The sequence below is a fragment of the Bacillus rossius genome, chromosome 1 (genome assembly GCF_032445375.1).
Source record: "Bacillus rossius redtenbacheri isolate Brsri chromosome 1, Brsri_v3, whole genome shotgun sequence".
In the NCBI taxonomy this organism is placed as follows: domain Eukaryota; kingdom Metazoa; phylum Arthropoda; class Insecta; order Phasmatodea; family Bacillidae; genus Bacillus; species Bacillus rossius.
In genome coordinates, this window is record NC_086330.1 from 160,705,996 (window position 1) to 160,728,846 (window position 22,851).

At 32.4% G+C, this 22,851-nt stretch overlaps 1 protein-coding gene across 1 annotated transcript in view; it reads right to left on the minus strand.

Annotated features, from left to right (window-relative positions):
* The window catches only part of LOC134546361 (alpha-tubulin N-acetyltransferase-like), a 97,373-nt gene that overhangs the window by 53,483 nt on the left and 21,039 nt on the right, over nt 1-22,851 (minus strand). Inside the window, exons 3-7 of the mRNA XM_063389151.1 lie at nt 18,436-18,607; nt 15,127-15,274; nt 12,481-12,565; nt 11,309-11,402; nt 7,842-7,882 (exon numbers count right to left, since the gene is read on the minus strand). Of these exons, the coding sequence (XP_063245221.1) occupies nt 7,842-7,882; nt 11,309-11,402; nt 12,481-12,565; nt 15,127-15,274; nt 18,436-18,607 (540 nt within the window). The remainder of the gene's footprint in view (nt 1-7,841; nt 7,883-11,308; nt 11,403-12,480; nt 12,566-15,126; nt 15,275-18,435; nt 18,608-22,851) is intronic.

Below are 22,851 nucleotides of genomic sequence, written 5' to 3' on the forward strand. Positions count from 1 at the left end.
TTAAAGCTAACAGTAAATTCTGAAATAATAGTTGTAGATTTGCAAATTCATGATATGTATTAGTTATCTCTTCCAATTTACATACAGTTTTTTTTACATGTATTTTATTTATTTTTGGTGTACCAAAATGTCAACTTTGGCCCTAACTTCGTCATCTCCCAGATGCTGGCACAATGTAGTCTACACATAAGCCTGAGGATCAGTTCAGCTTTTAAAAAAATTGTTTATCAGTTACATGCTCAAGTATAAAGGGGAGGGGGGGGGGAGGGGCTGGTTCAGGTGCTCCTAAAATTTTTGGGACTCTGAAAATAGATTTTGTTCTGCATTTTGAGGAGTATTACTAAGTCGGAAATCAGTGGGTCACCCTCTTCCCACCTTGGAGGTCCTGGCCCTTTTCAACAAAATAATCACTTTAGTACTAATGGGTCACTAAATGAACACTTCAAATCTAACATGTGCTTTCGTTCGGCGACTGTGTTGTGTTGACCGTTGCTATACCATATGTTTGTGTCACAAGAGAGTATGACTCTGAGGCAAGGACTTTACAAAGGCTTTTCAAATGGCAGAGGAAAGAAAAAGGTGGAAGGGGGGGAGGGGGTCAATCAAGGGGACAAAAAACCACCCAGTTTGAGCTACGGGCAAACAAAAAACCACTTTCGAGCTACAGCCAATAACCATGCTTTTTGCATATCTATAAGTCCGGGGCACGGTGGAAAATTTGTCCAAAGTAGACGGCCTTCTTCAAGGGTTGAGAAGGAAGGGGGGGAGGGGGGGGAGGAAAGCCACAAAATTTAATTTTTTTTTTTAATTAAACAAAACAATTTATTTGAATGAAAAAAAAAAACATAGGGTACTCCATATCAGTTGTCTTAAATTTTCAACTACTAATGGCTATTTGTTAGGATAGTCATTATTAAAATGAAAGAATAGAGCAATGCACACTTGATATCAATTGTAAATTTGCTACCATTCTTTAGGGCAGAGTCAGTATGAAAATGAAGCACAAGATTACCTCCTTTTTTTTCATTAAATTTAATGGATTTGTTTATTACTTTATTCATATGTTTGCTTATTAAAAAAAAAAAGTTATATAGAGTAGCAGTTCATTCAATTGCTGTTGAACAAATTACATAAATTTAAAGATTATATTTTACTTTCTAGTTCATACAACAAAATCATGTTTTTAGTTTTTTTAAATATATTTTTATTTTTCAGACTAAATTCTTTTCACAGAATTCTCTGTATTGTCTGAGCATGGAATATTTGACTGACTTCTTCTCCATGTGTTTACATATTCATCCTTGACCATGAGTCAATATTATTTTACAATTTGGTTCAACATGTCAAGGGCAATATCTCCAAGTAGACAAGTTGGGGTCACACTCAGTGTGGACGATATATCTATGCCAAATAGACGTCTACATATCAGACTAACCTGTTTGTCTAAATTCTGATTATGTTGTCATTTGTATTATAAAAATAAAATGCTTCAAAATAATTCACTAATAGCATAAAAAAAAAAAAATTTGGCATAGTGTTTAAAAAAACTATTTTAACATGGTGGCCACTCACAGTCACCTAAAATATTCCCTGATTTTTCCCTGATTTCCCTGATTAAAAATTCAAAATTTCCCTGATATTTACAATTACAAAAAAAAACATACTTTTGATGAAATAATATAATATTATAGAAAGAGATTACTCACATTTTAGTACCCTGCTGTATTTTCTTCATTATATACATATGGAAGTTCGTTAAATAACATAATACATTTTAAATATGTCACTTTACATTATAGCATCCCTTTCAATGACCTGCAGTCTGTGTTTTGTTTTATGTCTCTTCACAAATAACAAATAAAAATTAATTAAATACAAACTAGCATATCTTGTTACAAATTGCAGCAATTTCAAATGCACACTAAAGTTTCCATTTATGATAATGATAAATGATAATGATAATGATAAAGCAAACAAGCAAATTGTCAATAAACCAAAATGTTTTCTCCGCAATACATGTATCACAGGAGCATCCTGTTGGAGAAATAAATTTACTTGGTTTAAAACAGAAAGTGAACTGCTAAGAAAATAACTGTAAAGATTCGTAAGTGGATTCTGCATTAGAGATTTTACATTTTCATACTGTGAAGTTGAAGGCTCTTTCTTTTCAGGATCACTACAAAATAATAGCTTTAGTGCCTCCCATTGTTCCAGCACTCTTGTCAACTGAATCTAGGAGAGAGAGCATACGTGTGCTAACATATTTCAAGATTTTGTGTGACTTTGCACAACATACCTCTTGATACACTTTCAGATGATTCTGGCATTTTGAACTTTTTTCCAAGTAATAGAAAATATTAACCAAAAATGTCTCAATGCTAATTGTTAGCTGTGCACTGGCTTTTTTTTAGCAGCTAGATAAATGAGGTGACATGAGCAGCCTTGCACAACAATAGCGGGATGTTTTTCTTTAACAAATGCTACCACACCTTTGTTTGTGCCAATCATAGTATTGGCATTGTCACATGCAAACACTACACCAAGAAATTCCAAAACGTTCAAATTCCTTATTCAGCACAGAGAAAATACCATATCATGTGTTGTCTGTACTCTCAACAAGGGATAACAGTACCGTGCAAATTTTACCTTTTGTTTGATTTAAAAATGAAACAACTAATGGATAAATCTTCACTGCATTACAATCAGTACTCCCATCGGTAGCTAAAGCAAATGGTCCACTTACTATAGATTCAACAATTTCACTTTTAGTTTCACCAGCCATATACTCCACTAAGGCTGTTCTCGCACAGCTGTATTTCTGTGCAATTTTTGAGTCCGGAAACATAGCTCTATACAAATTACCCGAATGATTGGTTACTGCTATCGGTAAATTGTGTTCTACCAGAAAACTTGTAAACAATAACTCTGCATTTGTTACTTTTGTTTCTTCAGATGTAGCGAAAAACGACGATATAGATTTATTGCTCGTCACAGCTTTAAAATGTTCTGCATGTTTCTTTGATTCAATATGCCGTCTACAGTCATCCCTTCCACCATGTGCAATCAAAAAGTCACATGTGCATACATTACAAAATGCGTGGCATTCCGAAACATTTTTAAATGACAAGCATGGCCATTCTTTTGAATAGTTTGGTCAAAAGTTCTGAAGAATAACGTTCTTTTTTTTTTGCACCAGATACACATTGTTCTGTCACACACTTCATTTCTACAACTGGTACTGAAGAACACAACACTATCGAACAACATAAAAAGGTTTCACATCTGTAGACACGACAAAAACACTTTTATGAAAAAAATGGCTTTCAAGAAAGTCATTAAAACAACACAGGATAGCCAAAGAACCGTAAAAAAATTATTGTGATGTAAGTAGCTAACATACGATAAGTCCGAGAATATGTACTAGTTGTATCGTACAACGGACGTAATACCATACCATTTCAATTACAAAACACAAGAATTAATCTACTTATTCCAACAGTACACGCGCACATTTATTAGTTCCGTTATCAGCACAACCACGTGATGTATTCGAACTGCATTCACGAAACACGCACATCAGAAACGGAATTATTTTTCCGTTACCATGCAGCACAAAGCCTCGTTTCCATAATAAACCAGCGATGTTCCGTAATTCGGTGTTAAATCCGTAATAATTACGGAAAATCCGTAATGGTTGGTAGCTCTGCGGGAATATACATGACACAAAAAATTCCCGGTTATTAAAAAAATTCCCTGACATTTCCCTGATAATTCCCGATCAACGTGATTTCCCTGATAAATCCCGGTTTTCCCGGTGAGTGGCCACCCTGTTTAATAAAGGTGAATTAAAAATACTGTAACTTCAATAAAATCTTAAAGCAATGTTCACATAGTGATATCAAGACCTATAATTTGTGATTGAATTGCCAAGACCGATAAGCAGAGGTTAACACGACATAATGAAGCAGACACGTCAAAATCATTATATCAAGAAAGAGTTTTGAAACCATCACACAAATTTTGAGACTTGAACACATTCCTGCTTATTTCTAGTCTGAAAATATTACGTATTTTTATTGCCATGTGAAAAACTTATTAGCATCTTGGAGTTTAGTACTTCATAGTTTTTTTCTTACCCAATAGCCATTTCTGCTATCTATCATTTAACTCAGTACACAATAATCTATTAAGTTATTTGATAATTTACACACAGAACTACTGATTTTATTACCAGCAATTTATCACTAGAACATTTGTGGGCTTAGATAGCAAAATAAGTTAATTTTATGCATTTTTCATGTTAAGAATTGGGGCAAAAGTTGGTTGAAAGTTAACTTAGTAAAACATTTCATAAATTAATGAGTCAAAAACTAAGCTTTTACTTAAATAGTTGTGTTACTGATATATTTTCACTTTCTTAAGACACCTAAGAACAACTGTGACGAAAATTCCCCTGACTTTTCCAAATTAGGAAAAAAATGGGCGTGGTGAAAGAGCTGATATAGGTACCACCGTTCAAAAAAGGAATTGGGTGGGGGGGGGGGGGGGGGGGGGGGCAGGGAATTTTTTTGTAACATTTAGATACAGGTTAGGAAAACAGAAAGAAATTATGTGTATAGAACCAGTATAAATCAAAATAAGGGTCTGCTATAACTTTAATTTTTCACTATCCTCGTAATTAAAATTATTTGTTAAAAATATACATTAAAATATTCCGACTACCTCAGAAATTCCCATATTTTCCCCTGGATTTTCCCTGTTGCTGAAAATTCCCTGACATTCTCAGGTTTTGCCTGTTGCTAACTACCCTGAAGAACATTAAGCCTATTTTGAGGGTGATTGCCACCACCCCCTTCTCCTTCTTACCAAATGGTTGTACCCTTTATTACTATTATCTAACAAACTTAACAAAAAAAAGAGGATTTGTACTAACAAATATTTCTTGTACAATTTAGAATCCAAATTGCAGAGAAGTGAGGACAAAGACATTTGATTGTTTGGTTACATTATGTCTGAGGATGGTGGATGGTGGTTATTGCTGTCATATCATTCGTCATTGCTCAGACCCACTGGTTTTAAATGCCAGAAGCTCAACGGTAGTAAAAACATTTTATACAATTTTCATTTGTGCCCTACTCTTAGGTTAAAACAAATGTTAACATTAATATAATTTTATTTTTAACTAAAAAAACTACTTGTGCATGACAAAACTTTTTTCAAGAAAATTAAAACAAAATTTTATCTACCTACTGCACTAAAATGTTAGTAAATATCACTAACAGTCAGTAATAGTCAAAAAGTCTAATACATAGTTAAATTAACATACAATATTGCACAAAAAAAACTTAATTTTAACTTTGCGTAAACTGAAAACACCTTATAACATTAGATATAACATAAGCCATACAATTTGTCTATAAAAAATAATAAAAATGCAAAATACATAAGACTGACTGTATACTACATGCAGAAAATTAAAACTTAACAACTACTACAAATATCAAGAAGTAAAAATCCATTAAAAATGTTTATACTAATTGTTAATACTATATAGTGCCATGCAAATTTTAAAGTTGAATATTTAGAGCACACAAAATTTGGTATTTAAATACTTGTAACATATGAATTTAAATCCTAAATAATTTATAATACCAAAATCCTAAGTAATAGTAAGTCTTTACCTAAACTGTACACAAAACAATTTCATTATAAGGAACAAGAAATGTGTTGACACTTTGAACTGAGTGTGCAACAAAATAAATAAGATTGTGGGGTGTTGAAAACCCATTCCCCTGAGAGTAGCAAGAAGAGAAGAGCCGACTCATTACAGAATGCACACACTACATGTCTTCACCACAGTGAAGAGTGGTTAAACTTAAAGTGCTGGCGAGCCGTTGGCGTCCCGTCATCGTGAAAGCGACAGGACTGAGGCGAGTCCACAGGCAATGTCTGCGATTCTACAGATACCGGGGGAGACAAGGAAAGGGCATGGTTTCTGCAAAGGCAAAGCGAACATGCAGTGTGTTAGAAAATGCTGCTACAATAATTATTTACAGTGTAAGTGATTTACATGAGCCCACAAATTTGGATAATGAATGCTTTCAAGGATTAAAACCTTCCAAAAAAGACACTAATTAGTCACCAATTATCCAGTAAACCATAATGACAAATATACATACTAAAAACTATCTCCCACCTATTCTGACATTTATTTTTTAACTTCAAACAAAGGCACTTTAGTTAATCATTTCTTTAAAGCAGCAAACATTTGTCCTGCAAATTTAAAACCTTCAGTTATAGGTGCGATAAAAAAATTACAATTGTGTAATCCTCACCCCACAGAATTAACTTTCTTATAATGTCCATGAAAACGTTCTATGGCTGTTTAGGTCTTAATAATTCCAGTTTCTTTCATGGAATAGTTTACCTTGTTTCTTGTGTCAGTTATCATCTGTGATCTTGCTCAATTTAATACAGTCCAAAGGTACATAACACTTAACGTATCTGAAATGTTTTAATTGTTTTGGATATACATATATACTTTGTACATTAAAAACCATGCATAAAATTTAGAAATTTGTGTATATCCTAAAATATTTCATACGAACATCTACATAAATAATATAAAAATTGCTGAACAAGTTTACTTTTTGAATGTATGTAGGACTAAACATTATTTGTTTCAAATTTATAGTTTAGTTTCTTAATGATTTACTTTTAAACACTGTATTTTTTCCTAAATAATTTGTAAATACTACAAAGATTCCATGAAAAAGTGACTAGTTCCATAGCCTTATGGTTTATATCATAGTAAAAGGCCTTATGGAATATACTGAATAAATAAAAAATAACTACTTGGCAATACCAAGGAAACAATTCCTACACAAAAAAGTTTACAGGGTTGTAAATAATCAAGCCTTTGTCTTCCAAATTCACAGGTAAAAAGTGTGGTAAAAAATTAATGTATAATTGATAATTAAAGAAATTCTCCAAAACTTCATTGAGCTGACCCCTAGACCATTAAAATTTGTAAAATATATGGTGTGAACTGATGTCCGGAACTACCAACCTTCATGGAAAATATCCACAAACACTGTTCAGTGTAACAATGAAATAATTTAATGTATTTTTGGTTATTTAATAAACATTGCCACTGTGTTCTGCGCACAAATGTCGTGCCATCATTACATTGCGAGTGCCTTCTTGAATGTGAAACAGTAAGTCTGTGTAAAACAAGATCACCGAGTTGTATTTTAATGTTTTAATGAATATAACAAACACATTTTGCTACTAGGTAAATCCTTAGTGAAAGATATCTAAAATACAACTCCTATTTTTAATATTTCTAGCCCTCACAACACGTCAACACTAAAGACGACAGTGACAGATACACACAATAAAATACAGGTGCATTGGAGAATACATCATTCCAGCACATGCCTGGATTTATTTCAAAATGAAAACTAAAATTATAATGTCTTCTGGATCAGAGTCTAGTGTACACTGCACCATCTAGCTTAATTATTTATCAATTAGAATAAGACAGCAATAATTTTATAATATTTACCATAGTAAAAAAAAATTAACTTCAAACAATAGTTTTCATTTAAAAAAGAAATGTAAGATTTTTGCTGTGATATTATTCAAATAATTAATAGAGGTGAAAAATATTTTTCATGTACTCCAAATTGCAACTATAAAAAGTGTGCAGTAAAAGCAAAGGAAATTTTTAAAATAATGAAAAAAAAATAACTACCACATTCAGATCAAATGGCATGCTTACACAACAAAAATATGGAATAAAATATAAAAATAATAAAGTTGCCAGATTTGTTACTCACCTTTGCTTATGGACTGAATTTATGGAGCTTGTCTGCAGAATCTGCATGAAATCAGGGTATTGTATTAACATACAATATAAAATAAAAATATATGCAATATTTCACCAATGCAAAACTTTTGGTTTCAACTGAGCACAAAATCACACATGCCCTATTAAATTCTAGAATGTTATTCTAAACATTGTATGTGCTATTATTAAAACAAATTAATTCTGGGTCCATTCAAATAACACTGATCTAAATTGTGATGATTAAATGTTAAATGGTAGTATGCTGCCACATACAATTCTAGATGTTTGAGGTCACTACTGATTAATATGCTGCAACTATTTATGAATGGATGTGCTCAACAGCTCGTTGATATTGAGAACATTAGATACGATGAGGGATGATGATATAAGAATGGATCATTGATGGCTCATGGCAATGTTCACCATGTTTCCTACCAGCAAAAACTTTGGGTTCCAACCAACAGGATCGAACCTGGATCATCTTTTTAAGTGGCAAGTGTTCTGACCACTCAACCACCGTGGCCCTTAGGAAACCAGTGGCAGTACTATGGGAAAAATGATAGGGGTGATCCTCCCCCCCAACCCATAACCCCTCCCAGAACTTAAAAAAAAACACACACACATGCATACACACACACACACCAAACTTTTGAGGCTGGCTCAATTTTTTTTTGTGAAAAGGATTTGTTTTACATTTGTTAGTGATACTGTACTGTGTGTAACTTTTTTATCCTTAATATCCACTCTTAATTCACATGACATTTGCACAATGCTAGATGAATGCCATCAATGATTCAAAGCACAAATAAACATGTACGATCCACCAACTCCATACTTTCTCATGGTATCCACAAACCTAAAGACAAATACTCAGCAACGAATCAAAGCTGAACTAAAGCACGAAAACTAATTAATGGATAAAAAATTAGTAGAATTAAGATTTAATGGTGAATTTCGATAACACAAAAATAACAATGAAAATCATGTCAATATACCACATTACACACAAATCCAAGATAATACCCCACAATGCACCATAATGCAATTAAAATCATTAACAAATACCTAAGCTTTTAAATATTTAATTCATTTGGTCATTTCACATGACCGGCTTATTGCGACATTAAAATCCCATAACCTCTCTGTTATTATTTACAAGCAATACAACAACGGAAACGAATATGGCCAAATGGCTAACTTCATCCACATCCCGCTAGGAACGCTGATAAATGGTTGCCGCTTTCAGGCCGAGTGTTTGGTATTTATTTTGCTTCAACTTATCTATGGCGCATCTCATAATAAAGATGGCTTACAATGTTATGGTTTACTAAACAAATACGTTTTGCGGCAAAAGTATTATTGTGAAACTTAATATTCATATCGCGTTAAAATTCTGACATTTCGCGGATATTTCGTGAAACAACAAGAATATCGCGAATAGTAATGAATTTCGCAGCATCGCCAGTTATTTCGTGAAAACGAAATGCTGTAAAATCAAAATAGGCGTTTGGAAACACATTTGTAAGTGCTTAGAATGTAGTTCCAAAATCGTTAGTAAAAGATTGCGATTTCATTATTAACAAAATTCGAGTACCTCTAGCAATGGCGTATGTCCAAAAGCTGACATCAAGTCATGCACTCCCATTGCACAAATCTTTCAAAGATAATATTAAAGTATTATATAACTAATTAAAAGGTTATATATACGTATGTATGTGTATCTATGTCATATATATGTACAGTCAAACCTCTATCTATCGAACTTGCATGTATCGATTGTTCGTTTTTATCGTATACTTTCTACGGTCCCGGCAAAATTGCCATACAACTAAGGTTAAAAAAGTCCGCTTGTACCGATGTTCGAATTACCGTTTTGTCCGCATTGATCGTACAAAATATGTGGTCCCGTCACTATAAATTATAATAGATGATCGTTTAACCCTAAAGATTTTCCAGAAATAACCATTTCTTAGAAAGAAACCGTCATAAAAATAGTAAGGATAGTATACAGTAGTAAAAATCACCTTAAATCTACAGCCAAGTAATGGAGCACGTAAATATGAAAAGACAAATGAACAACACTTACGAAGAAATATGGAAGATGTACCATAACTACAGTACAAACCCAATTGTTATCCTAAGATAATTACCATAAAAAGAACTAAAGATTCTTTGTCGATACTATAATTACTACAGAAGCACGATAGCTACCACATTTGCACTACAGTTACCGTAACAACCGAGATGTATATTTACCGTGACGGTAATGTATTTATTTATGACATATTAAAATTAAAGAACATTATTGAAAAAAAAGGATGTTAAATTTTTATATGTACGTTTGGCACATGTTGCGAAGAAATAATGCGATCTGAAAGAATGCAGTACTACTACGAAAAGTGAAAAGGGTACTCGTGGATTTTTAGGTTATGGCAGTATCTCTCGTTTTTCAGTAATTTCGGCCGAAAATTAACAAACGTATCGGAAGTCGACAGAAATGCCGATCAACTAAATATTGGTAAAATCGGCTTCTTCAGTACAGCTCTACATTTGATGACATGAGTAAACATATTTCAGACTTCAGGATATTGAAAAAGTCTTTAATTTCCATGTAGATTTATTGTGCGTATTTTTTTTTTGCAAGTGTAAATTGAATTAAGTAAAATACTTCCATTTTTATTTATTTTTCAACTGATTTAACTTTAATGACAAGTAACTGATATATTACTGACACTAATTTTGGGTTGAAATATTATTTTTAAAAAATTCTTAGAGTGAAGTCCACATCTATTGAATGTCCGCATCTACTGAATTTTTTTGTTGGTCCCCTGAAAAACGATAGATAGAGGTTTGACTGTATTTGTATTTAGAACTTTACATACGTGTTTGCCAACTGTAATGTGATAGTAGTTTGTGTCTATGTATAGTGTCAGCCAGTTTAGGCCACCCACTTGTTTGTCTGGCACTTAAAATTCACAACATATTAAATCAAAATTAAAAATTAAATTTCTATGCATAGCAGTAAAACAAATATTTCTTCAGCACATCATTCAAAACATTTTATACACTAAAAGCAATAACTTTTAAAACTGTCACACATTACCCATGCCTTACCCGGGATTCGAACCCAGAAATCCTCACACTAATGTTGGCGCTTCACCCAACCATGCCATGGAGGTCCGCCCAGTCATGATTAATTTCTACAGTTACCATAAGTGAATTTAACTGTTAATCAATAAGAGAGATTAATATTATACTAAAAGGCATGAGGATCAAGGTACAAGTGATAGTTACTGCAAGTAGCCACTGGTTCCATGATAAAAAAACAAAACCATCAACTACAGTGAAGTATTGTTAAAAAAATTTATTAATAAACATATATTCATATATTAGCCCAGAAAACATGTTTAAAGAGTGCAACCACTGTTTAATGATAAGTGCAATGTAAAGACTTACTTTTCCCATCGTTGAGGGAGGTTTGTAAGCTGCATACCGGCCAGTAGTCTGCTGCTGACGTTCGTCCTTATCATGGTCCATACTGAGAATATTACTAGAAAAGAAAAGTCATACACTAAGGACAATATAAACTACTTAAAGACCCATTAAACATCAAAGCAAATTAATTAATTACATTGCCAAAAATATTTAGAACATTAGAAACATGATGGACAATTTTATAGTTATAACATAATTACAGATAAACACAGACCTTATACCTTATAAGGTAATGTTTCCAAAGGCCTGCAAAGCTAAAAAATTTTCTTTAGCAAATGGACATTGAATCCGTGAACACATTATGGTAAAACCTCGTTAATGCTGATCTACCGATAATATTTGTAGAAATTTTATTTAATGTTGAGATAACATTTTTTTAACTATGTTAGCAACAACGTAACTATAAGTACACCAATTATTCACTTTTTAGTTTAAATCGATGTACAGTTCCTGCCTAGATGGTAGAATTATGGTATTAAATTCCTTTTTGTTGAGTTTAAGAAAGTGCACTAGCTGACAAACATCACGGCGTACTTTGAGTGTCAACCCAACACCACTACCTAGCTGTTTGCATCACTGTGCTTCATTCAAATGCCATACATGTTTTAAAACAGGAAGTGGATAGATTCTTTGTTAAGAAATGATGTAAAAAGTTATTTTAAATTTTTTTTTTAATGTCTTGTGAAAAATATAGAGGATGTTTACTCTGTATTTTGTTACAAAACTTGGTTTTTTATCATAATAAACGGTAAGTCTGCTTATTTAAGAATTTAGTTTTGCTTGTTACCCATATTACCCGTATTATCGACTGTTTGAATTACCTTTGGTCCATTTAGTCAGTGTAAAAAAAAGTTTAAATGTATTACCAAATCATTTACCACAACAAAAAAAATAGAAAGTCGGAAATCAATATTTGTGGAATTTAAACTTTCCCAAATGTATAGTAAATATGTTTCAGGGTGTTATTCATTACACAAACACACGCACGCACACTCTCACATACGCATGCGCACACACTAACATATGCACTCACACAAATGCACTCACACACGCACACACTCACGCACGTGCGTGCGCACCAAAAATAGCAAATAAATAGATGTACAGTACCATTTTTTTTGTTGTATACTCACATTCGCCCAACCGAGCATCTTGATTGTCCTACACCAGCTCCCAACATCTGTGTATAAGACTGAGAATCTGCTTGGTTTGGGGAATCTGAAATTATAAAAAAAAATACTAACACCAGGATTCTGTCTGTCAATAACCTAGTGCACTATTGTAAATCCAACACAAAACTGTCTATATGTGCTCAATATGTGAGTAGAGGTGTAATTATGAATTTAAATATGAGAATCCTTCTTATTGTTTATTAACATGTACTTAGGTTGGTTGACAGCGAGGTCATAACGGATGAACTCAGCAATACACATTAAGGAAACTGGATCACGAATCTGTCGTGAACAATACTTGGGAGCCATCCCCACATTTGCCTAGAGCGGTGCATTTCAAATCCTACAAAATAATTGTTAGTGCCTCATATACAAATTTCTGAGACTCAGTTATAATAATTAAGTCAAATATTACGGAAAAAATTGGTTGTCTGTAAAGTTGGTTAACGGACAATAGTTTAACGTGACGTCATAACAAAACATTGATGAAATAATTGCATAGTTTTATGAATAAAATTGAATCATTTTCTTAATTATCACTATTTGGTATGGATACAAAGAAGGAGTGAAATGAAATCTACAATTTAATTGATAAATTTACTTTTATTTCCACTCATTAATTCAAATATGTTTATTACTTTAATGAAGAGATTATTTTAACTATAACTTTTATACATGTTTGCTATTTAACTTCTTCCAATCTGTGTTATTCTGTTAAGGATAGGACGATGATAAGAAAAGTAGGAAACAAATGGGAGTGTTTCAAGGATGATGTGAAGGAAAATGGCTTACCTAACACCCAGATGCAGTCAAAAATAATATATTTGCGCCACGGACTCTGCAGCAATGCTAGGAGGAACGGGTTAGCAAATACTATGAAAATGTTACATTGAAATGCATGGAAACAGAATTACGCCACAGACTCGGTCGCAATGCTAGGAGGTTCAGGTTAGCAAAGAGCAATATAAAATGAGCGTAACGGGACACAGCGAAACGGGACAATGTGCGTAACGGAACAATTTTTTGTCCGTGCAGCTGGCGTTCATTGATTTATTAGACGTTGTCACGTCAAAAAGCAATGTGTATAAAAAAACACGTCTAAAGTTTATTCATACTTGTGTATATGAGAAACATGAGTCTTGTCATGTAACATGAGTTAAATAACACATTATAATGATGTGTAAAAAAAAGCAGTATGTATATATGTAATGAAATGGTAAAACATATATTTTTTATATGTGGGCACATATTGGCTTTGAATCACAAGAGTACAGACTCATTTTAAACACCAAATGCCTTTCAGGTTCTTTAAATGAATGATGCAATGGGGAATTTTGATTTAATATAACTTTTCGAACATATTATTTCCAAGAAGTTATTTTTAATGCCTGCTAGGTTGTGCTGAAACAAACAGCCTCTTCGCCAAACACCTTTGTTGCACATGGTCACCATAGACTATTTTCAGCAAAATCAATAGAAAAATCAATTACTTCTGCTGTGTGCCAATTCTTTTAATATCAGGCACAATTTAAGTATGTTTTACTATACAATGCAGCAAGTATATCTCTCACGGCCAAACATTTGATCTCTCGAAGAAAGGATAGCTCACAGGTACTTTGGATCATTATTAATTCTGTATATTTGTCAATGATTTAAATTTAATTAAATACTATAATTCATTATACTTGATGTTTTGTAAATATTATATACTTCAGTAAGTGTTATCTAACGGTTTTTAAAATCTTAAGGTGAATTTATATTTCCATTCTAGCATGAGTTGAGAGCATAAATTTGTGTTATATAATTATGAATTATTGGTTTCTATGTAACCTTTGCCATGAAATTCTTCAATTTTTAAGATATCATTCATGAATAAATATAATTACCCTGAATATCTCTGGTCTACATATTTTTTGAAAACAACTTTTTATTAATATTCAAATGATATATTACTAAAACCAAAGAGTTCAAGACAAAGGCCACATACAAACAACTAATTCATAATAATATATGACACAATAATTGTTCTATGTTCATGCTAGGATTGAAATACAAATTAGCCCCAAAGTTTCATAAAACCAACAAACATTTATTAAATTGAACAAATAATTTATACACAATCACACAAAGTTATGTTATTAACTTAAAACCATGAGCAAACACATGAATTTAAATAGCATAATAAGTTAGGACATAACCCCCTTAGAAGATGCATGAAATTTCAGAAACTTTTTTTATTTCCTGTACTTTTAGGCACAAGAATAAGCAGCTATGTTCATATGTCTGAAAAGAGAATGAACTGGCTTCTAAAATGGACAATGCAGACTATTAAACATTCTAATATTCCATATACAAACAAGTATTACAGAAGTTAAAAAAAAAAAAAAAAAAAAAAACTGATTTTAGCTCGTTGTACGATTTTTCTACTGTGAATTGATCCCGAGGATTGATTATTCTAACCATAATATTTTACACATCATAACCAAGCAGTGTTGTGAAAATGTGATTAATCAGTTTAAACATTATCAATGTGTTAATTTAACTTTAAAAAAGAATACTATAACAAATCTGTACATCAATTTACATTATCTATACCAGATTACAAACCTGGCCGATCAGTGAAAAATCCATCGAAAACTACAAAATTGTTGGACTGAGGTAGAATTTTCTCAAGTCCATAATGCTTCTGCAAAAATTTCAAGAGCTTCAAAGAAGGCCTGTCAATCGCAAGGTGCTGAGGAGAAATATTTTCTTCCTGAAACAAAAATATATATGCTATTTGAGTTGAAATATGGCATCAAATTAACTGAGTTAGTATAAAAAACTTAAAATAAAAACATTACTCACATAATTTTTTTTAAATTTAGCAACTGCATTCAATACTTTTTCTAAGAATTAATTTTCAGTAGTTAAAAAACATTAAAATAAAAACATTACTCACATATTTTTTTATTTTTTTTTATTTTAAATTTAGCACTGCAGTCAAGACTTTTTCTAAGAATTTATTTTTCATCAAACATTAATATTGCACGACACAGATTTATTTTCTGAGCATAGTTCTGTACAGTAAATGCACAGCATTTTATTATTAGTGTGGCTGAACAACAATGAAAATTTTGTTTATATTTTCCAAGTAGGTCGTACAAAGAGAATTTTAATTCCCTATATATGTCCAAATACATTAATTTATAAAGTCTATCACTATGTTCCATTAACCTATTTAATAATGAATTAATTTTTGTATCTTGATTTGTTTATATAGGGGATAGAGCATTATCAGTTCTCACCTAGGAAGCACACTTTATTGAAAAGTTTATAGTGTCGGGACACCTTAACTCACTGGTGCAAGCGAGTAGCAGTATGCAGACTAGCCCCCTGCTACATAATATATCTTAGTTTGTGGTACTAAGTAAATGGTGCCCATTGTTGTCAGATTACTACTACTCAACTTGTTAACATTAAAAATCTTATTCATACCATTTTTTATTATAAGTTTTTATTTTTATTTTACTATTTGTTAAATATTTAAAACCATAACTTAGTGTATATTGATAGTATTATTACAACTGTAGTCATTTTGAAAAAAATACTTATGCTAAACACCAATCATTATTTAACACAAGAAAATATCTATAGCAATCAGTCCCTATTAATAACAAGCCATCCCATTAAATTATGTGCCATGCTAAAACATATCCAAAATTTTTAGCATTAAATGAAATAAAAAAAATTATTGCAAAAAACAGTTGTAACCAAGATGGTGTCATTCAGTTCCATCGCCTTATAAGTAAAATTTTAATACTATTAGATGTTGCTTTTAATGAAATACAAGAAAAATGTATTTCCAAAACTCTTACTCCAAATTAACCTTTATAAAATAAAATGTTTCAGATACATTTTAAAACATTATATTACAACGTTGTGTCTAAACTTTGTGCTCTATAGCATATACCTGGCAACAGAGCACACAGAAACAAGGTCAGAACTAATGGCAGAAACTGTGCATTGAGAAGAGAGAGTAAATGCCCATTATAATGTACACTATAAACAAAGGATGAGACATACTAAATAGTTAAAATGCTATGGACCTCTGAGCACACCTGCTGGCTGGAGTAAACCCACTAACTAAACTAAGGGATCTAGACAAAAAACACTCCAACATGTCACTTGTTCACTTTGCAACTTGTGTGACACTGTACAGCAAACACTCAACACACCACTTATACTACTATTACTACTACTAAAAAAGGCACTGAGGTTAAAAAGAATCAAAGTACAATACAAATGAATTACCAAGAGAGCTTTCATTACAAATTAAGTTAAAGACTAAATACAAGTAGTTGCCTAATAATAAAAGTAAAATGATACTAGAGTGAATGGGTAAATAAATCCTGTACCAGTTATTTGGAAGTTTGTAGAAGACAAGTACTAAGGGACCTACCTAGTCAGGGGTGTACCTATTTGTGTTATTGATGATAGTGCAAAGCTTGCTGGTGCTTCTAGCACATTATAGCCTCTAAGTGCAAGACTCCGAATAGGTGCGCAGTCTTCTCGTCATGCATAGATCAACTATGAGATTTGAATGATAAATATAACATTATATGGCAGAGAAATAAAGAAAAAGGTGTAAGACAAGTCCCTTGAAGGCTTTCAAGAATCTCTACTGAGATGCCATGGTGATGGAAAATCTTTTTGAGAGAAAACCAATCCCCCAGGGCAGGCAGTTAGGACTCAACCCATAAACTCCTGAATGGTAACAGAAATGTTACAGCATGATTGAAATTATTTAAATATATTACAACAAATACATAAAAGCATAAAAAATTATCAAACCTGAACTTAGATTAGGCTATAAGAACATGAAGTTGACAGCTGACTGTCTAGCCTTCTTACATGATTCCACAATTTTTTTCAGATTACCTAGATGTAACCAGAAAGCAGAGCAACCAACTACAACTGTAATCTATTTATTTGTTATTTTTAGTTTATTTAATTATATCATTTTATTTATTAAATGAATAACACCATGGACAGTATTTATTATACACTGTGAGAAAATTTAAATTCCACAAATACTGATTTCTATTTTTTTTGTTGTTGTGATAACTTAAGCCACAAAAGTGGGCCTCAAGATCTCCTTTGAGAAAACACAATTTATCAAGCTGACGCTCAGAGAGCTAGATGTGGGGCAGGGGAAGATTAAATACCTAGGCAAGTTGATAAGATTCCAACATCTCCGAGAAGGATCAGGAAAATGGAAATGGCATTTCAACTAATCAAGGGCATCTACAACAAGAGATCAATACATATCCCTAAATGCCAAGCTTCAACACTACTACACAGTCAACCAACCAGAGGGCTTATGCACTGCAGAGTGCCTTGCAATGCATAGGAAAGGACTGATTGAAAAAATTGAAGATAAAGAAAGATCTTGAAGAAATCTTGGGCCCGGTGAAAGAAAAATGTGAATAAAAAAGATGGCACAACCAAGAACTCCACATACAGGTGGAAAAAAATAACTAATATGATGAGGATAATTGCATTGTATAATCACATAGCACAAATGAATTTAACGAGACTGACAAATAGAATCTTTACCTACTTTCTAGAAAAGAAAACCAAGGGAACCTGGTTCACAGAGGTAGAAAGAGATATAAAAGACAAGGGGATTACATGTGATGATATTCTAGAGCGAGAACCCATTAAGATGAAACTTAAAGCACACCAAAGTATCCAAGAAAAGCATAAGCTTAAAACAGGCAAGATGTGGACTCAGGAAAGGAAGCAACAAAATCGAGAACAATTGCAGCAATACTGGGCAAATTTTTAATGCTAGGAAAGAAACAGTTGGAATAACGTGGTCCATAACTGGCTGAAACAACGGGGGGAAAAAATTAACTTAGTTTAGTGACTCACCCTGAGCATATGTTCATACATGACCAATCCATAACCCATCCTTTGTTTGGATTCATGTATATAGAAGTCCAAGATACACAAGGCCTGCATTTCATAGTTTTTACCAGTTTCATCAAACAAGAACAAGTTCTTTCGGCCCACCTTCAGCATGCCAACAATGGTGCCTTTGCCCCTGCAACACAAGACTACAAGGTTACAAACACTTGCAAGCAATGAATGCTGAAAAATAACAGGCTACTTGACCATGTAACAGCAATGTACTCTTTCATGAACGGTACCAGGTTTGGTATTAGGTTTTTATTTTTACAAGTCTAAATTATCATAACCAAAATAAAAGGCTTGGTTTGTTCCGAGTTAAAAACATTTAATATAGGCCTACTGTAAAAACATTAAAATATTTTGGATTAAAATATATATTTTTTAATACTAAATCTTAATTCTGGAAAAGGTTTTGGAACAAATCGCTGGTTGTGAAATATTTTTTACAAATCTAGGAAAATTATACTGTTTGGAATTATAAAAATAAAGCAAATACTAATAAAAATTATTTGATTTGTTGTAAAAAAATCTGATATAATGTGACAAGAAACAAAAGAGCCTACACTGATTTCCTTGTGCAAATTGAATACCTTACCCTACCGCGGTGGCCTAGAAGAGGGGTGGAAACCTACTGTTGCACTTGAGGCAGTCTTAAACGAGAAGCAATGTCATACCACAGTAATTTATTTGACCATTCATTCAGTAACTTTATCATATCCCAGCTTTTTAAAACTGCTGTCCAAACAATAACATGTTCCTCTTAGTTTCATGTATTTTTTTATCATTTAACATAATGATCTAACTGGAAACCAGGTACTTGTTTCAATTCATTGTTGACACACAATTACATATATGCAAAGTCACTTGCATTCCTCTTAATAACTGACTCTTCAGGTAAGTCTTCATCAGTACTTCCTTCAAATGCACTTCATCTTCTGGTAGCTTCAAAACTGCTGTTACTTTTGATTTCACTTTACTTTTGACTTCAGCTATCTTTCTTTTACCATACACCAATTTTGAAAGCTTTGAAAGACATTTTAGTTTTAAGGGTGATACAGCAAGAGTACTCATGCTTAAATTTAAATCTTCTTTTTCAAATAATGTATTGTCACTAAGGTCTTCTTTGTAGGTGTAAGCCTGTGAGGGTCTGGGCCTTCATCTTAATTAGAATTATTGTGAATGTTCAAACTCTTGTTCTTGAAATAACTTCACCCTACAGTTGGAACACAGCTTTTGTCCAGGAATTAACAAAACACCAGCTTTCCTTTTTGCATCCTTGGCCATTTGAAGAGATATAGGTCTTATTCCACTTATAGACCTTTTGTGTTTCTTTCTTAGGTCACATTTTTTAAAAGATTCCCTGTAATATTTAAAGAGTGATGCATAGTGGTTTGAACATATACTTGAATTTGAATGCAGTGTGAATCCATTTATCCTCCAAAGCAGATTTTATTTTTCATCAGGAAGTTCAGCACTATTAAGAATTATCTTCTTTTCTGTGTATGTATTTATATGACACACATAATTAATAAAGAGACATACACTACACTTTTCAAATGAACTGGTAGCCATTGTAGAATGTAAAAAAACTGTCTGTGTTACCCACATCAGTCAGAAAATACAAAGCAAATAACTTATCCAAAATAAATAAATAAAACCAGCTACATGTCAACACTCAAGCATTAACAGTCATAGATTAAACAATCTCAGACAACTTGTAGAAGTGCACAGAAAAATAGCAGCTCCTAAGACTCCCACACACTTGTCAACCTGTGACTGACTAATATTATCTATGAAATCACCCTATAGAAAATACTTAGATGATGCAATATATGACATCATCTACATTTAAGCAAGATTGAGTGACCAAACATTAATTGAACCAGAACTTTTCTTCAAACATTTTCTTTTCCTTTTCATTTATATTTTTCATATATAGACCTACACTATATTAAATTTGAATTTCCAACAAGGCTAAATCATTATTTCAAAAATTTTGGCAGTAAAAATTTTAGTGCATTTTTGCTTTTACATGTACAAATTATTTTGTAAACTTAAAACTGATTTATAATCATCTTAAGCACTTCTTTCACAAATAACTTGCTTTTATAAAGAAGGAAGGTAAATATCCACAAACTTTATTTCACCATTTATTTTTTTTTTTTTTTTTTTTTTTTAAAAGCAAATTTTGTGCTCTTTCTAATGGTACCAAGCATGAGATTTTTAAGATTGATAGAAAAAAGTTGTAATAGGATTACAGAACTGATGTTAAAATTTTTAGTAATTAATTTTTTTCCACTTCTATAGTAGTAATCTGCATTAACTACAACAAAAAATGTTAAAAAAGTTATTTTGTTGCTATGTTGCAGTCTTTTGTTAATAAGCACTAGGGCTAAACGACACATTACAATGTTTTTTATGCTTTAATAATTAATTACTCGGCAACTTTCACAACACAGATGTGCATTTTGCTTTTGAGACCAACAAAGTAAATACTGCTAGCAGTAATGATAGTGCACTCTTGCCTGCAAAGGAAATGATGATCACAGAACTCACAGAGCACAAGTAAAAACAATGTAAATCACCAAAGTCAATTTTTCCCATTATTCTGTCTGAGACAGACACGCTGTCAGTCTTCGAGCGAGACACTTCTCCCAGGGACAGACTGCAGTCATTTCAGCAACGAGGAATGACACTGGTCGCGCCCCTCCTGTTCCCTCGTGGCGTTTTTCAGGTTTGGAGATATTGGAAGCATAACATATATACTCGTTAAAAAAAAACTGTTTGTACATGGTGGTTTTGTTGTACAATGCAGAATTTTTATGCAAACATTGTTGTGCAGTAATTAATTATTAGTGCAGTGTTTGTTTCATCGCTTCAGTTACATTATTGTAAATGTGAAAACCTAAACCACAGACAGCATTAACATCCTTTTTATAGTATTTAGATTCTGGTCCATAAGCTCATTTAAATAAATTTTAATATCTTTAAACAATGATATCTGCAGAGTAAAAAAACAGTAATTTTAGAGAAAATTGTAACTATCTACAAGACTTACATGAAGGTAAATAATTCAAGTCCACTTACAGTAATAAACGAATGACTTTCTATAAAATTAAATTCATAAATAATTACTCAATCACCAATAGCCTCAAATAGTTAAAAATGGATTCAAAAGAAATTATAAATGGACTTTATTCTTTGAAGTATAATTATGATTTTTTTATTTATAAAAATTAATTCTAATATTTTTTTGAATTACTAACACATCATCATGTGATCTCAGCACTTAGGTTGGAAACCCTAATTTCAACATTAAAATGAAGCAATACATAATTGAGCTATAGCTGCAGAAGCGGCAAATTATTTCTTAGAAATTTCCTCCACTTTCTGACTCTTTTTTTTTTATTTTGGCTAACTATTATAGTTTTTTTTGTTACTGGTGAAAATAATTACTTTGAATTTTAAGTCATCAACTATATAAATAAATAATTATAAACTAAATTTTTGGTTTCACTATCACAAATCATAAACCCACAAACCAGAATTAATATCCTGGAAGAGAAAAAATTATTATAAAATTCATCTCCCTGCATAATCTCCCCAAGCTATCCGTGCCTGCACTCGCTAAACCAACCCCAAAGCCTCCAGATTGATATGTGAAAGAAAGTCTTCTTTGAGACGCAACAGTTTGCAGTTTGTTATGGAGTATCTGTTCCACAGGACCTTTACCCCTGCCTAGGCGACGTGGCAATAATGCTTGATGGAAGAGATAAGTTCTGGGTTCCCCCCCCCCCCCAACAGCAATCTTGACAGTGGCAAGTGTGGCGATAAAGTTCACATTCCTGTTGCAGTTATCGTTTGGGCAGCACTCTTCAGCTTATCTTTTTCTGTGAATTTTTGCGCGAAGAAGTCAGAAAAACCTGAAATTTTACATTTTTTCTTTGATTCATTTAGAGTTCCAGAATTCGGACATTCGGACGGAAGTATCAAACGATTCTGCACAACTTCATCTGTGTCTCAGTTGTATGAGCCATCGATTAATACATACGTGTGCTGCGAAAGGAGCAATATTCCAGAACCCTGCACTAGTTAGAAGTGAAAATTAGTTGCAATTAACTTCAAATTGTTTAGCATAATTGTTTAGCAGACATAAATGTTGGAAATTGTATTATTCAGTGTCAATTCCAGTGTACCATGATTCAGTTATAATTTTTTTTTTAAGCATTAGGTATTTTTTGAGATGCATTTTGCCTAGAAAACTACATATTGGCATTAAACAAGGGGTTACAATTTAATTATTTTATATTAGAATTAGTGCACTTAAGACAATGAAACATTATCTTGGTGCAAAATAAGGTTGTATACATGCATGAT